Source organism: Canis lupus, chromosome 13 (assembly GCF_003254725.2).
Source record: "Canis lupus dingo isolate Sandy chromosome 13, ASM325472v2, whole genome shotgun sequence".
Lineage (NCBI taxonomy): Eukaryota > Metazoa > Chordata > Mammalia > Carnivora > Canidae > Canis > Canis lupus.
In genome coordinates, this window is record NC_064255.1 from 37,600,274 (window position 1) to 37,613,690 (window position 13,417).

A 13,417-nucleotide genomic window follows, 5' to 3' on the forward strand; every position below is an offset into this window, starting at 1 on the left:
GACGGCCCCAATGGTGCCCGCCCCCTGGGCCCAGACCAGGACAGGACTCAGAGTGTACAATCTCAGTCTTTAATGGCTGCGGGGCCTCACACACCCAGGCCCGGTGCTGGGGCTCAGATCTTGTTGAAAGCAGCAATGTCCACACTCTGCACCTGAGGAGGAGGGAGGCCAGCGGTCACGTGGGGCCCCATTTCCCGAACACCCACCCGCTCTGGCCACCTGCTAGGCCAGGGGTTTCCTTGAGACACTTACGTGCTCCTCGAACTTGGTGATCTCCTCCTCCAGCAGGTCTGTCCCCACCTTGTCGTCCTCCACCACGCACTGGATCTGCAGCTTGCGGATGCCATAGCCCACCGGAACCAGCTTGGAGCCCCCCCAGGTCAGCCCGTCTAACTGGATGGAGCGCACGCAGGCCTCCAGCTGGGCCATGTTTGTCTCATCGTCCCACTGGCAAGTAAAGGGGTGGAGGCTGGGCCAGGAGCCTGCAGACCCCAGCGAGTGTCCCCTGCTTCACCCAGAGCACTGCGGAGCAAGCAGCCCCTCCAGGGCCCCAAGCACAGTCTGGGCCAGCGGCATGTGACCCACTGGGACAGGGGGCGGGGCAGGGCGGGCGGGCGGGCGGGGGCAGAGGCACACCACTCACAGGCTTGACGTCCAGGAGGATGGAGGACTTGGCCACCAGCGCTGGCTTCTTGGCCTTCTTCTCAGCATACTGTCGCAGCCGCTCCTCCCGAAGCCGCGCCGCCTCCTTGTCCTCCTCCTCATCGCTGCCAAACAGGTCGATGGCATCGTCCTCATCGTCCTCTGCAGCAGTGGCCGCCTTCCTGGGAGGGGGCTCCGCTTGGCGCATGGGGGACACGTGCTGCCATGGGGAGAGAGGCTGAGGCCTGTGCCGCCGGAGCCCCAGGTATGCATGCCAGCTGGGGGCCTTGAGGATGCCAGCCCCCAGGGCGGCCGAGGGCCCCTGGCCTGCGAGGGTACTCACCTGGGTCTGAGGGGCTGCGGCCCGGTGGGTGGGTGAGCTCTTCTCCAGCACGCTTAGCCGGGCCTCCAGCTTGGAAACCGCCTGCTGCAGATCCTGCACGACTGCAGGAGCAGAGGGGATGCTGGTCAGAGGGCAGAGGGGCCGGGGGAGGGGGGCCATCCCACCTGTTAGGCCCAGGGACTCACCACCTCGCAAGCTCTGATTCTCCACTTCCAGGCTGGCGATCCGGATGGCGAGCTCACTGTGATCCCCGCTGGGCCCGCTGGAGGCCCCAGGGCCTGAGCTCTGTAAGGCAGGACGAAGGTGAGGACGAGGCACCCAGTCTGCTCCCAGGGTTCCCCCCACTCACGGCCACAGATAGCACACAGCCCTGGGGCAGCCTCAGCCACCATGGGGCCAGGCAGCCCGGCTCAGAACTGGACACAGGACAGAAGAGCAGCTGAGGAGCTAGTAAGGACAGGAGAAAGGAACCTTCCCGTGCAGGGGACGGCCACTCCATAGCACCTTGCCTCCCCCAGGCCAGGCACCTACCTGCAGGCCTCCCTCTGGTTCCCCACCCCCCCAAACTGGGAGCGCATCATGTGACTCAAGCCATGCTCTCCAGGGAACCCTTCGGCCCGGCACCACAGTCCAAGCCCGAGTTACACCCTGGGGCCCACACGCACACCCCAATGGCATGGCTTGGGAGGACGGAGTGGACCTGGCCCTTTCCCAAGGACTGTGGTCATTCCCCCAGCCCCATGTCCAATTATGACAAAGACCCTGGGCCTGGGGCCCACTGCCACCAGCAACAGAGCAAGCACCATGGCCTCCTGTGCTCTATGTACCCCCAAGTCACAGACAAGATGAAGGCCCAGAAGAGGCTGATGGGTGTGCCCACTCCCTGCCAGGGGATGGGTGAGCAATGCCAGGCTCACGCTATCCCGTGACCCCCAGCTCCCTACCTGGCTCCTAGCAGAGCCGGCCAAAGGTGCACAGGGCACCGTGTGGCTGGGGCAGGAGCATGGGCACCAGGGTGGGCTCTGCTCACAGCACTCCTCTCCTTTCAGCAAAACCCCTTGCCCCAATGGGAAGCTGGGCTGGATTCCCTCAAATCTTGGCTGCCACCACCTGGCCTGTGGCCTCCTCTCCAGCCTGTTTCCCCAGCACTCAGCTCCCAATGCCATCCTCACTAGAATTTTCCAAGTTTCCATCACACAGGGAGCCTCCTGTTCCCCCAAGGCCCTGGCAGCAGGCTGGTGTCTCAAGCTTTTGCCCTGGTGACCATGGAGTGGGGACTGCCTGCTGACAGGTCCCAAGGGTGCTCCAAGAAGTGGTGGGCAGAGACCAGGGTGCTGGCAGCCTGCATGCCACCAGGCCCCTTACTGAAGTCTATGGCCTGGGACGACCTCACTCACCCCGACCCTGACCCAGGCAGCCCTAGGCTACCCTGTCTAGTCTGAGCCTACGACAGCAGGCCACGGCGTAGTGCCACATCCAGGGTTTCCCCATCCCCACCTCCAACCTTGCCCCTGGCACCATCCAGTATTCCCAGGAACCCATGGGTCCGCTGAGCTCTATCCAAGCCTGGGGCTGGTCTAGCAACGTCCTTCCCAGGCCATTAGCTGTCGAATGATACTGCTGTCAGCTTCACGCTGCTTTCTCAGGAGAGGTGCCTATCTGCAGACTGGATCCTTACAGTGGTAATCCAGTCATAATGAGGTCATTAGGGTGGCCCTAACTCTGGTGTCCTTATAAAAGGAAATTTGGACACAGACACATGGAGGGAAGACGATGTGAAGACACAAAACAAGAGCCATCCTCATGCCTAGGAAAGGGCTCAGAACCTGCCCACACCTCGGCCTGAGACTTCCAGCTTACAGACAAAGTGCACTAAGGCCTTGGTCTGCGGTGCTTTGTTACAGCAACCCCAGTAAACCAGCCCCCAGGCCTAGCAGGACGCCCACGTGCTTTCCTCAAGACCAGGACCCAGCAGTCAACCGCAAACAAGGCCAGAGCAAGAGATCCTGTAGCCCAAGAACCCCCATGGCCGCTGAATTCATAGCTGCTTAGCACCCTGGCCCTGGCCTTCTGGGGGCCAGGATCCCACACACCTGGCCTGGGTTCAAGGCAACAGCCCCTGGAGTTTGTGGAGAGCTGTCCAGCCTACGGCCCAGGAGCCAGTATATCCAAACCGGCGGTGCCAGGCAGAGGCTCCCAAACTTGCCCATGCACTAATCACCAAAGCCTATAAAAAGATGACCTCAGCTGACAAAAGGGACTTTGTATATAGGACGGAGCAGAGGCTCTGGAGATAAAGAAATTATCCAGGGTTATGTGGGCAAGCCCCAGGTCACTGCCAGGCCCCATGTCTGCGAGAGGCAGAAGAGAAAGAAACGCTGGAGTCGTGAACGCAGCTGGCTGGAAGCCACAGGATGCGGGCAGCTTCTCAAAGTCGGAAAAGGCAACAAAAAGAGAGTCCTTCCTCAAGTCTCCCGGAGGAATACAACGCTGATGATGCTTGGCCTCAGGACAGCACAGCACGTGCCCAGAGAAGAACGCGGCCCTGACTCCACTGGCCAGGAAGGCAAGGCTGCAGGTCTGTCTCCTCCTGGGGACACAGCTGCTCAGCCAGGCTGGGGACAGAGCTGGACACGGCCCTGCCCTCCTCTCTGGATCCCATCTGGGACCTGGAGGCTGAACCGGGCCTCTAATCTACCGCTTGGACTCCACAAGCCCCGTGAACTCCTCTCTCTGGGGACGCGGGACCCGGCGAGCAGGGGAAGGGGCAGCAGACGCCGCCGCTCACACTCCTCCCCAGCAGGGCGCTATGCAAGCGGGAGGCCTCCAGGCCTGTGCCTGCGGAGGACGACGGTGTTGGTGCAGGGATGGCACCGAGTGGCAGCCAGGGCGAGGGCCGGAGAGAGTCCTGGTGACCTGGGCTGGCCAGAGGCAGAGCAGGGAAGGCTCCTGCCCCAGCAGGAACACAGCACCATACACCTCGCCCTAACTTTGCTCCGAAGGGCAGCAGGACTGGGGGGCAAGGTCAGACGTGCCGCGTGGTGGGCAGCACAGCCAGCACGAGCCTGCAGGTACTCACTCCGGCCAGGGATTTCTGGATGTTTTCTCTGGCTCTTGCAATGTCACGGAGGATCACACTGGCGCCATTCTCCTGTAGACAGTGCAGAAAGAACCAGTCTTTCCCCCCACCCCAATTAAAACAATTTTAATGGGGAGGAAAAAAGAAAAAAAAAAAAGAAGAATCCTGATACGGAGAGCAAGCAAGAGCTGCGCAGAATGAAAGCTCAGCAGGGTGGCAAGGAGCTCAAGGCACCAGTCTCGTAGCTGTGACAGCAGGGCCCGAGGCGCACCCAGTCTGCAAAGCCCAACCCGCTGGTCTGAGACAGTGGGGGGGGGACTGTCCGTCTTGGGCGGGCACCTGAGCAGATCCGGAACCCCAGCAGCCCTCTAGGGCAGCCCACCTCCACATGCCCCACCCGAGCCGGCGCGGACAGACACCCAATGATCTGCGTACGGTCCCTACCTGGCGTGAGGAGCCAGCCACAGGCCCGTTCATCTGCTCGTAGAATTTCCTTTCTGCATCATCGTATTTGAACTTGTCAAACCAGATCTTCTCATGTACTAAGAAGTTTGTGGCCATTTTCCTGCTGGGAAGGGGATGAGACACTAAGACAGTGTGGCTGGAAGGAAACGGTGCACCCCCGAAGGCGCCAGGCCTGGCCTGCACGAGCGCCCCACCGACGGCCCAGGCACCAGGGGTCTCAGCACGGCTGAACCAAGTCTGTAACACCCTCCACACCATTCCCTGCCACCACCCCTGTGCTTCTCGGGTCAGCATTCCCAGGCTTTCCCCAAGACCAGTGGCTCTCGAAGTGGGGCGAGGAGCTTCTGGGGGTCCCCAGGACTCTCCCTTTCCAACCACACATCTGCACAAGGCTCCATCTATGTCCAACAAACAATTCACACCAACAGACAACGCAGAAGCATGAGAATCCAGCTGCCACCCGTTAGCCAAAACACTGAAGAGATTTGAAGAAAACGTATAAGGCCACTCTGCTCAGTAAATCGTTACGGGAAAACTACTCCTAACAAGTCACCAACATTGACAAACAACAAATTTATTTTTCAATGAATAAAGTACTTCCACCCTTTCTGTTTTAAATGCAAACATGGCAAAAGGAGATCCAAGAGAAGCTCCTTGGGCTCGAGACTAGTTAAGTTTGAGAACAACTGCTCTACACCAGGAGTCACGCTGGGCCTGCCGCCACTGCCCCGCCACTGAGCACAGCCCGTTCCTGACCGAGGGCAACAGAAATGGACCCGATCTCACCGACTGGCTGTGCCGAGGGCCCCAGGCCATCACTGCACCTCACCCTTGATGGCAAAACGGGGGATGGGTCCCAGGATTGTCGTCCACGCACGCCTGGACCCCTGTCAGGAGTAGCCAGGCCATGATGCGGTTTCGGCTCCGTGCTGCCCGCACACCGACGGGGACACCCCTGCACAAGCCGCCCACCTCGTCCCTCATACTAGTAAGCGTTCAGTCAAACCAACAAATCCACCCCCCGCCCAGGAGATGCGGGGCTGCTGGCGGGAACGTCGGGCCAGGGTGGCACTGCTTCCCCAGGGGCCTGGCCCATCAGGCTGCCCACACCCCCCCCCCCTTTGCACTTGCAGATCTCTGCCCAGCTACCGCCCCAGCCCCCTGCAGGTGGCCTTCAGACACAGGGTGCCCTCCTGCCGGCATGCTGGTGTCCCAGGGACACCCGCCTCACCTTAGGGGTGGCTACAGGCAAGGAAGGCAGGAGGACACACCAGCCCCCACGTCCTCCCCACCCTGCCCTGGGACAGCCAGAGGAGACCCTGGGGGCCGCCCAGTCGGAAGGAGCTTCTGGGGGTCCCCAGGACTCTCCCTTTCCAACCACACATCTGCACAAGGCTCCATCTATGTCCAACAAACAATTCACACCAACAGACCCAAACCCCCCCACCCCCGGCCCCAAACCTTGGGAGGCTCCTGCCATACCGCCCCAGGAAGCCCCTCTGCCCACCCCACTCCTGCAGCCAACTTAGCCGGGTCCAGGGGTGTCGGGAGAGCCGCGCGGGGCAGGGGCAGGGAGGAGAGCGCCAGGGCCCCAGCCGGGGGCGGGGGGGGGGGGGGGGGGGCTGGGCCAGGCACCCGCACGGCAGGTTTCTCCTACTTGGGTCTCAGGCCGGACACCGAAAGGCCAGACCGGGCACCAGGTCGGTGAGGCAGGGACGCGGCCTCGAGGCGCCAGGCCATGCGGAGGGCCTCGGCAGCGTGGTGGCGGCACTCGGCGCTGTCGTAGGCGGGCTTGCTGAGCCAGGGGGCCTCGGCGTCCTTGTGCAGGAAGTACCAGTAGGGCAGGGCACAGGAGGCGTCCCCGTCCAGCCGCCGTGGCCCGACCCGCCTGCTTCCCAAGGCCGTGCGGCCCCGCCGGTCTCTGCGGCCCCGCCGGGCGCCCTCAGGCCCGGCCCGCTCCTGTAGGCGCACCTTCCCAGGCGGGTGGCCGTCAAACATGGCCTCGTAGAAGCCCCGCTCGGCCGCGTCGTACTGAGGCTTCTCCAGCCACACCTCCCGCACCAGCGCCTGCAGGCCGCCCAGCGGGGACTGGCTGCTGGCCGGCGGGGGGACAGCCAGGTCAGGGCCGGCCGCTCCCTGCCTGCCGCTCCCCTCTGCGGCCAAGAGCAGGGCCTGAGACCACTCCACAAACGCCCGCTCGGCCTGGTCGAAGGAAGACTTGTTGACCCAGACGCCCCAGGTCACGTGGTGGCAGGCCACCTGGCTCCCGTGGGTGCAGGGGCCCCGGGGCGCCAGCGCGGCGGGCTGGGCTGCCTGCGCGGCCGCGTCGGCCAGCCTCTGGCGGTAGGAGCTCTCCGCCTGGTCGAAGAGCGGCTTGTCCAGCCACACACGGTCGGCCGAGAGGCCCACGAGGGCCAGGTCTGCCGCGCCGAGCCAGCCCTTCGGGGAGCGCTTCCTCTTCTTCTGCAGAGGCTTCCTGCCGTTGTGGCTCTTCCCGGGGTCGCTCCTGCTGCTGCTGTCGGGGGCATCGGCCTCCTCGGCGTCCTGGGCCTCCTCCTGCCCGGGCCCGTTCAGGGCGGGCACCTCAGCCAGGAGCTGCTGGGTGGTGGCAGCTCGGGTGGCCTCCTGCTCACAGAAACGCCGCTCGGCTTCCCCATGCTTCTGCTTGTCCTCCCAGACAGTCTCCAGGGCACAGGAGGCTCTCCCGCTCCTCATCTTCCGCGCAGCGTTAAAAAGCAAGCACAAGAAGGCAGTTGCAACACAGCGGGCCGCGGGAGGACGGCGCCCCCACCCCTCCTCAGCCTGACTGCTGGCGGGGCCTGGGCGGGCTCCCGGATGGGGGTGCCGTAGGCCCAGGCAGCCAGGGCCCGGAGGCAAGTCCCTGGGAAACCCAGCAAACCAAAATACAATTACGTGCATGCGTGTGCATGAGTCTGTGTTCTTTTCACCGTAAAACTAATCTTTCCTAAGGCACCCAAGCTCTGCAAAGGGGTCTAGAGAATAGTTTCCAAACCTAGCCACACATGCCTTCTCTCACCGGAGGGTTGCTAGAGAAAACACAGGACATACTCAGACTTTCATAAACAGAAAATAATTCTTAAAATAAATATATTCCATGAAATACTTAAAGACATTTATGCTGAAGGATTATTCCTCGCTCATCTAAAATTTTAACTGGACGTCCTCTGACTTTGCTACATTTGGCCACCGTGCCCGAGGCACTGGGGCTCCCGCTTTACAGAAACACACTTGGCATCTCTGAGGATGGGCCACCCACCCTGTGGGGCTGTACACCCGCCACGGGCCACACCACCATCCAAAGCAGCACACGCTTCAAGGGGAGCTGCCAAGGGCCTTAGACGAACGACAACCTCTGGGGGGGCGGCAGCTGGGAGCAGAGATGGAGAGCCTGTCCCTGCAGGGCCACGGGGGGAAGACACCTGGCAGGATGCTAATGTTTATTTAAAAGACAAGGAGCTTGGGGGATCCCTGGGTGGCTCAGTGGTTTAGCGCCTGCCTTTGGCCCAGGGTGTGATCCTGGAGTCCCGGGATCAAGTCCCACGTTGGGCTCCCAGCATGGGGCCTGCTTCTCCCTCCTCCTGTGTCTCTGCCTCTCTCTCTCCCTATCATAAATAAATAAATAAATCTCTAAAAATAAATAAATAAAATAAAAGACAAAGAGCTTGGGATGTGTGGGTGGCTCAGTGGTTGACGGTCTGCCTTCAGCTCAGGGCGTAACCCCGGGGTCCTGGGATCGAGTCCACGTCGGGGTCCCTGCATGGAGCCTGCTTCTCCCTCTGCCTGTGTCTCTATCTCTCTCTGTGTGGCTCCCGTGAATAAATAAAATCTTAAAAAAATATAATTAAGTTAAAAATAAGCAAATAAAAGAGAAGGAGCCCAGTGGCTCAGGCATCAAGAACCAGTCTCCCTGGTCAGCTGCAGCCACCTCTGGCATGGAGGGTCATCAGCTCACAGCTGTGTGTACCTATGGCTAAATGAAACCACCTGAGAATCTGGGCCCCAGGGGGTATGAGGAGCCCTCCCCTCCTTTCAGTGCCATTTGATGTCAGGGCCTGCCCACAGGATGGTGGGAGGCAGGCTGGAGGCTCTGTGTCCCATCTGCTACAGTGGACAAGCTATTGGCCCAAAAGCCTCAGCTTCTGGGCTAGAGGTGCTGTTCCCTCCAGCTGGGAGACCACGGTCATCTGAAGGAGGGGGGACACCGCCACCACCGCAGCTTCTGGCCAGGAGCAGCCCAAGCCCAGGAAGCCCCAGAAGCCAGTGTGCTCTCAGGATGTACCTGGAGGTCGAGCTCACTCAGCTGGCTCTGAGAGGAACGACTGTAACCCGCACAGATAGGGTTCTCTGATCCCAGAGAAGTGCCAGTGCCGACACACCAACACCCAGGAGCTAACTTGCCAGGGGGCTGAGCAGCTTCCCCTCGGGTCATCTTTGCTGTCCCCCGCTTCTGTGGGGTCGCGCATGGAGCCTCTGCGAGGACACCCACCTGCTGCGCCCTCATCCCCATGAGACAAGGTCTCCAGAAAAGGACAGCGAACCTTCCCCAACACCTGTGGCAGGATCGACATCCCTTTCCTAACACCCCAAACAAAACTGAAACCTGATTCTAATTACCCAGTGGGACACGTCGGCTGTCTAGGCCCCGCACCACCTAGGATCGGGGGCAGATTCTCTCGTGTACTGTGAAGGGACATGTTGGAGGCCTCTACGGGCACGGGCCACGGGATAGAAGCCCCAGACTCGGAGACCCCTGGGCTGTGCCCTTGTGCCTTCCTCCCCAGGCTGGCAGCAGTACTTACCAAGGCCAGGCTGACAGCAGAGGCAGTGGTGGGAGGCAGGGGCGTGTGCCCAGGAGGCAAGGCATTGTGACATCACCCACTGTCCCCAAAGGGACTGCAGGCCAACTGAGCAGGGCTTGTCGGCCCTTCAGTCCTTCTGGCACCTAGCCCCCAGTAGACCATCAGCGCAGCCCAGGGCTGGGTTGCTTGGGCCCCTTCAAGGGCTGACCCCCGAGTGATGAAGCCCTGCTAGACCGCATCGGCCTGTCCTGGTCTCCTGGCATCACACCAGGCTCTGCGGCCACACCTCATGGAAGGCCAAACCGCTTCGTAAGATGTCTCAGAACAATGAGGGACGTGGCTTGGGTGAGAGGCTAGCTGGGGCTGCAGGCCCGTCGTGGCCTGCTCAGGGGGTGCTCCCACCAGAGGCAGACACCGGCTCAGCCCAGGGAAGCACCGAGACACCCCTAAAGGCCGCTGCCCTGCTCCACAGATCAAAGCCCAACAAATCCAACCCTCTGTGTGGCAGACAAGGAAACAGAGGCCCGACTGCCAGGCCCCTCATGCTGGGACAGCCCGACAGGGGGCTCCCTGGCTGAGGCGAAGGGAACGCCTCGGCCCAGGATGGGCAGGTACTTACTTTCACTTTGGTGTCCTAGGACGGCATGAAGAGAAAGCAGCAAGGTTAGAGGTGGTCAGAAAGGACAGCGCAGGCAGGCTGGGAGGCCTCTGCAGAAGGTGCTTGGGAAGGTGGTGCAGAGGTGCGTGCTAGAGCACACGGGTGATAAGCACCCAACAGACCCGCCACCAAAGGCCACCCACTCAGGGCAGCACCGCTCTGCTGACACTTGAAAGGAGCAGCTCCTAGAGCTCCTGTTATCTGGAGCCCAGGCGGGCCCTGGAGAGCACCAGCTGAGCACCCTCCCACCTGTCCCAACCTGGGGAGAGATCAGCCAGCACCCCAGTGCCCTTGCCGGCCACCTGGAGCTGTCCAGGAGATCCCTACCCAGCCCCGCTGTCGTGATGCCACTAGATCCAGGCTGCTGGACAAGGCACAGACCACCACGACCGCTCTACCAGCCTCTGCAGCCCCCACCACCGTGTCACTCCAGGCTCAAAGACACGGTCTTCCCAGTGAACAAAGGAACAGGGCTTGAGCCCGATCACAGGTGGTAAACCAGGCCAGAAACAACGAAATGCCCCTGCCCAGATGCAACAGCTGTCTCAAAGAGCCTTCGGGGTCCAGCAGGCAGGACCCCCCAGCCGCTCAGGCCCCAGAGCCCTCCTGTAATAGGAGCTCTGCCCTCCAGGCTGCTGCCCTCCTACGTCTACCGCACGCTGCAGCCACCACGAGAGCACCAGCATCAAGTCACAGACAGGGACGTCCAGGGTCCCCTGGGGTGTGTGGCAGACACAAGGACGCCGGTACCAAAGGGACGCAGCTGCCCCGCAGGAGCACACGAAGGGTCCTGGGCAAGCTACCAGCAGACATGGCAGCGAGCCACTCCTGCTGGCGGCGAGGCCAGTGTTGAGGCCAAGAGCACATACACGGACACGGAGGACCAGGCAGCAGGGGGCTCCTGGCTTCCCCTGCCCTGCCACTGCACCTCCCAGGACACCCAGCAGGGGACCCCCTTCCACGACCTCCGTCTCCCTCATCCTGTTCCATGAAGACTGCTGAACCGAAAACCCATGTCTTCCAGTAGAAAAGCAAGTCTGAGTTTGAACAGTCCCCTTAGACCCTCGAGGAAGGGGCCTCAGGTGTCCCCGGGCCCTGCTCCTGAGAGCAGATGACTGCTGGCATCTACTGGCTTGCTCCCCTGTGCAGCCATGAAGCTGTGCCTCGCACCCCGAAGGCCCGGCCCAGGGCCCCAGGCACATGTGGACCCTTCCTGCAAGAGGGGGCATGGTCCTGCTGAGCTGCCCAGGGTTCCGGAAGGCCCAAAGTCTGGGACACCCCAGAGGGATCACTTCCCCCCCACCCCCGGGGACTGTGGTGAAGGCAGCCTGCATTGCTTCTGGCCACCAACGGCCGCTCCTCTGCAACCCTCCCAGCCTGGCACAGTCTGCATCACCGGCAGTTGGAAGTGCTATGTGCTCCAAAGCTTGTGCAGAGCTCTTAGAGCGGGGGGCAGCAGCCCCCGAAAGGACACTCACTCATGGCTGGGGGGCCTTGAATGAAGGGGAGGGTGTGGCCGGCCGGAGCTGTGCCCACCCAGGTGTCCGGGCCTCTGAGTCTCTGTGCACCTGGGTGAATGGGGAAGGTTTCTGGGAAGGGCCGGCCCCTCCCCAGGCTCTGCCCTCCATACTACTGCCCCATCCTCCGACACCACCCCACCACAGTCACACACACAAATGTCCACCCAGGGAACAAACATCTCCGCCCACCTTCCATGAGAAGTGGGAACTGGGGGGCCTGTAGACTCCGTTTCCTCTCGGCCCCCAGAGTTGGACCCCGTGCTTCCTAACAGAGCTCTCCATAGCTGAGGGCCTGAGACAGCAGTAACACACGCTGGGGCTGTTTGGGTGAATGAGAGTAGCCAGAGGGTGGCTGCCCTGGGAGTGAGGCCGCCTGCCTCTTGCAGGGGGAGCTCCAGCTCCAGTTCGAAATATCAACCTGTCCTGCTGGCAAAAACAGGGCCCCTATGCGGTCACCTTCAGCGGTCACGCTGCAGCTGCCCATGTCACCCCAGGCAGGCACAATGTCCCCACCACAGCCTGTCCCAGCCACCAGAGCCCGGGTCTAACCTAACCAGCCTGGCCCCTGGGCCCCTTCCCTCAGGTCGACCCTAGTACTGCAAACGCTCCCTCAACCCTCCTATGCACACTTGACTCTCTGAGCATCCCCAGGCCCTACACAGAGCTGGACGGCTGGCGTGGGGAAGGGAAAGCTCTGGTCAGTGAGGGAAGGGCTGGGGACCACCCTCTACTCAGCGTGGGCAAAAAGTTGCCACCCACTTCGAGCACATGTGATCCTAAAGTGTCAGCCCAGGGCCAGGGATCAACACATATTCTTGCCTGTATTTTCCGCCTGCGGCCCCTGAAACACACCACTGCGCAATACGCCACGGACAATTTTTTGGTTAATCTTAAAAAAAAAAAAAAAAAAGGAAAAGAAAAAAGGCCTTGGAGAAAGCTGTTTTCACAAAAGCATGGGCCAGCACATTTGCGGACCTGCGCTGACCCCGGGCAGCCTGACCCCGCACCAGGATCCTGCAGAGGGCAGCTGTCGGGCCCATCAAGGGCTCTCCCCAGGACTGGCAGGGGCTCAGCTGGAGGGCCGCCCTACATAGGTGACAGGTTCCTGCGCCCGTCCCTGCGCAGGGAGACGCCCTCTCGGGGTGCCCCGGGCCGCCCCCGCGGGAGCCCCCTAGCGCGTCCTTTCCCGCCTCCCTCAGGGGACGTGCACGCCAGGGTCAACTTAAGAGGTGCTCGCCCTCGGGCAAGGCCTCCCCGATCTCGCCCACGGACTCTCCCGCGGCAGGGGCCCTTCACGCCGGGGTCCCCGACATCCAGCGTCCCGTACAGCCCCCGCGGCTCCGGGAGCCCTTCCACGTCGCGCGGAGGTACCGCGCACACCCCTCAGAGGCCGGCCTCCCGGCGCCGTCGGCCCGGCACTACCCACGCCGGGACCCCGCGCGCTCGGAGCCCCGCGCCCCTCTGGCTCACCCCACGAGCCGTCGGGGCTGCCCCAGGTCGGGCCGGCGCGCGCAGGACACCGGGAAGGCCGCGGGCCGGGACCAAGGCGGCCGCCCTCCTGCCGGGGCTGCGGCGGGGTCCGGCCGGCCACGTGGCCCGCGCGCCCCGCCCCTGCGCGCCCCCCGCCCCGGCCCTCCGCCCCCCGGCCGCCGCCCCCTCCCTCCGGCCCCGGGGGCCTCGGCGGCGCGCGCAGCTGCTCGCGGCGCGGGGCGCTGTACTCACGCCTGCCAAGGACGCGGCGACCAAGGAGGGAGGCTCGCGGCGCGGGACAGCTGGGGAAAGGGAGCGCCGGCCGCGCCGCGCACGGGAAATGAAGCAGCGGGACGTACCACCGCCGCCGGCCGCGCTCGCAGGGGAGGCGGCGCCCGCGCACCGTCCACCTGGCCGGCG

The 13,417-nt window shown here is 62.7% G+C and overlaps 1 protein-coding gene across 8 annotated transcripts; it reads right to left on the reverse strand.

Moving 5' to 3' along the window:
- Positions 1-55: 55 nt before the first annotated feature.
- Positions 56-13,407, reverse strand: EEF1D (eukaryotic translation elongation factor 1 delta). 8 transcript variants are annotated; one of them, XM_025450256.3, is made up of 8 exons: positions 13,250-13,406; positions 4,509-4,632; positions 4,065-4,136; positions 1,171-1,270; positions 986-1,086; positions 644-862; positions 253-447; positions 56-152 (listed from the first exon to the last, which is right to left on the reverse strand). In XM_025450256.3, exons 2-8 carry the CDS (start codon positions 4,623-4,625, stop codon positions 114-116), a joined length of 843 nt encoding a protein of 280 aa, XP_025306041.1. In that variant the 5' UTR covers positions 4,626-4,632; positions 13,250-13,406; the 3' UTR covers positions 56-113. The 8 variants fall into 8 exon arrangements, with proteins under 8 accessions (XP_025306041.1, XP_025306042.1, XP_048949111.1 ...); XM_025450257.3 differs by having other exon boundaries at positions 4,509-4,629; positions 13,250-13,402; XM_049093154.1 differs by lacking the exon at positions 13,250-13,406 and adding an exon at positions 12,347-12,411.
- Between the last annotated feature and the right edge of the window lie 10 nt (positions 13,408-13,417).

Coding starts and splice junctions, on each gene's coding strand:
- EEF1D (XM_025450254.1), bottom strand. CDS start 7,244: ATGAGGAGCGGGAGAGCCTCCTGTGCCCTGGAGACTGTCTGGGAGGAC. Junction 1,271..4,064: donor TCCAGAAATCCCTGGCCGGA/GTGAGTACCTGC, acceptor CCTGCCTTACAG/AGCTCAGGCCCTGGGGCCTC. Junction 448..643: donor TCCTCCTGGACGTCAAGCCT/GTGAGTGGTGTG, acceptor TTTACTTGCCAG/TGGGACGATGAGACAAACAT.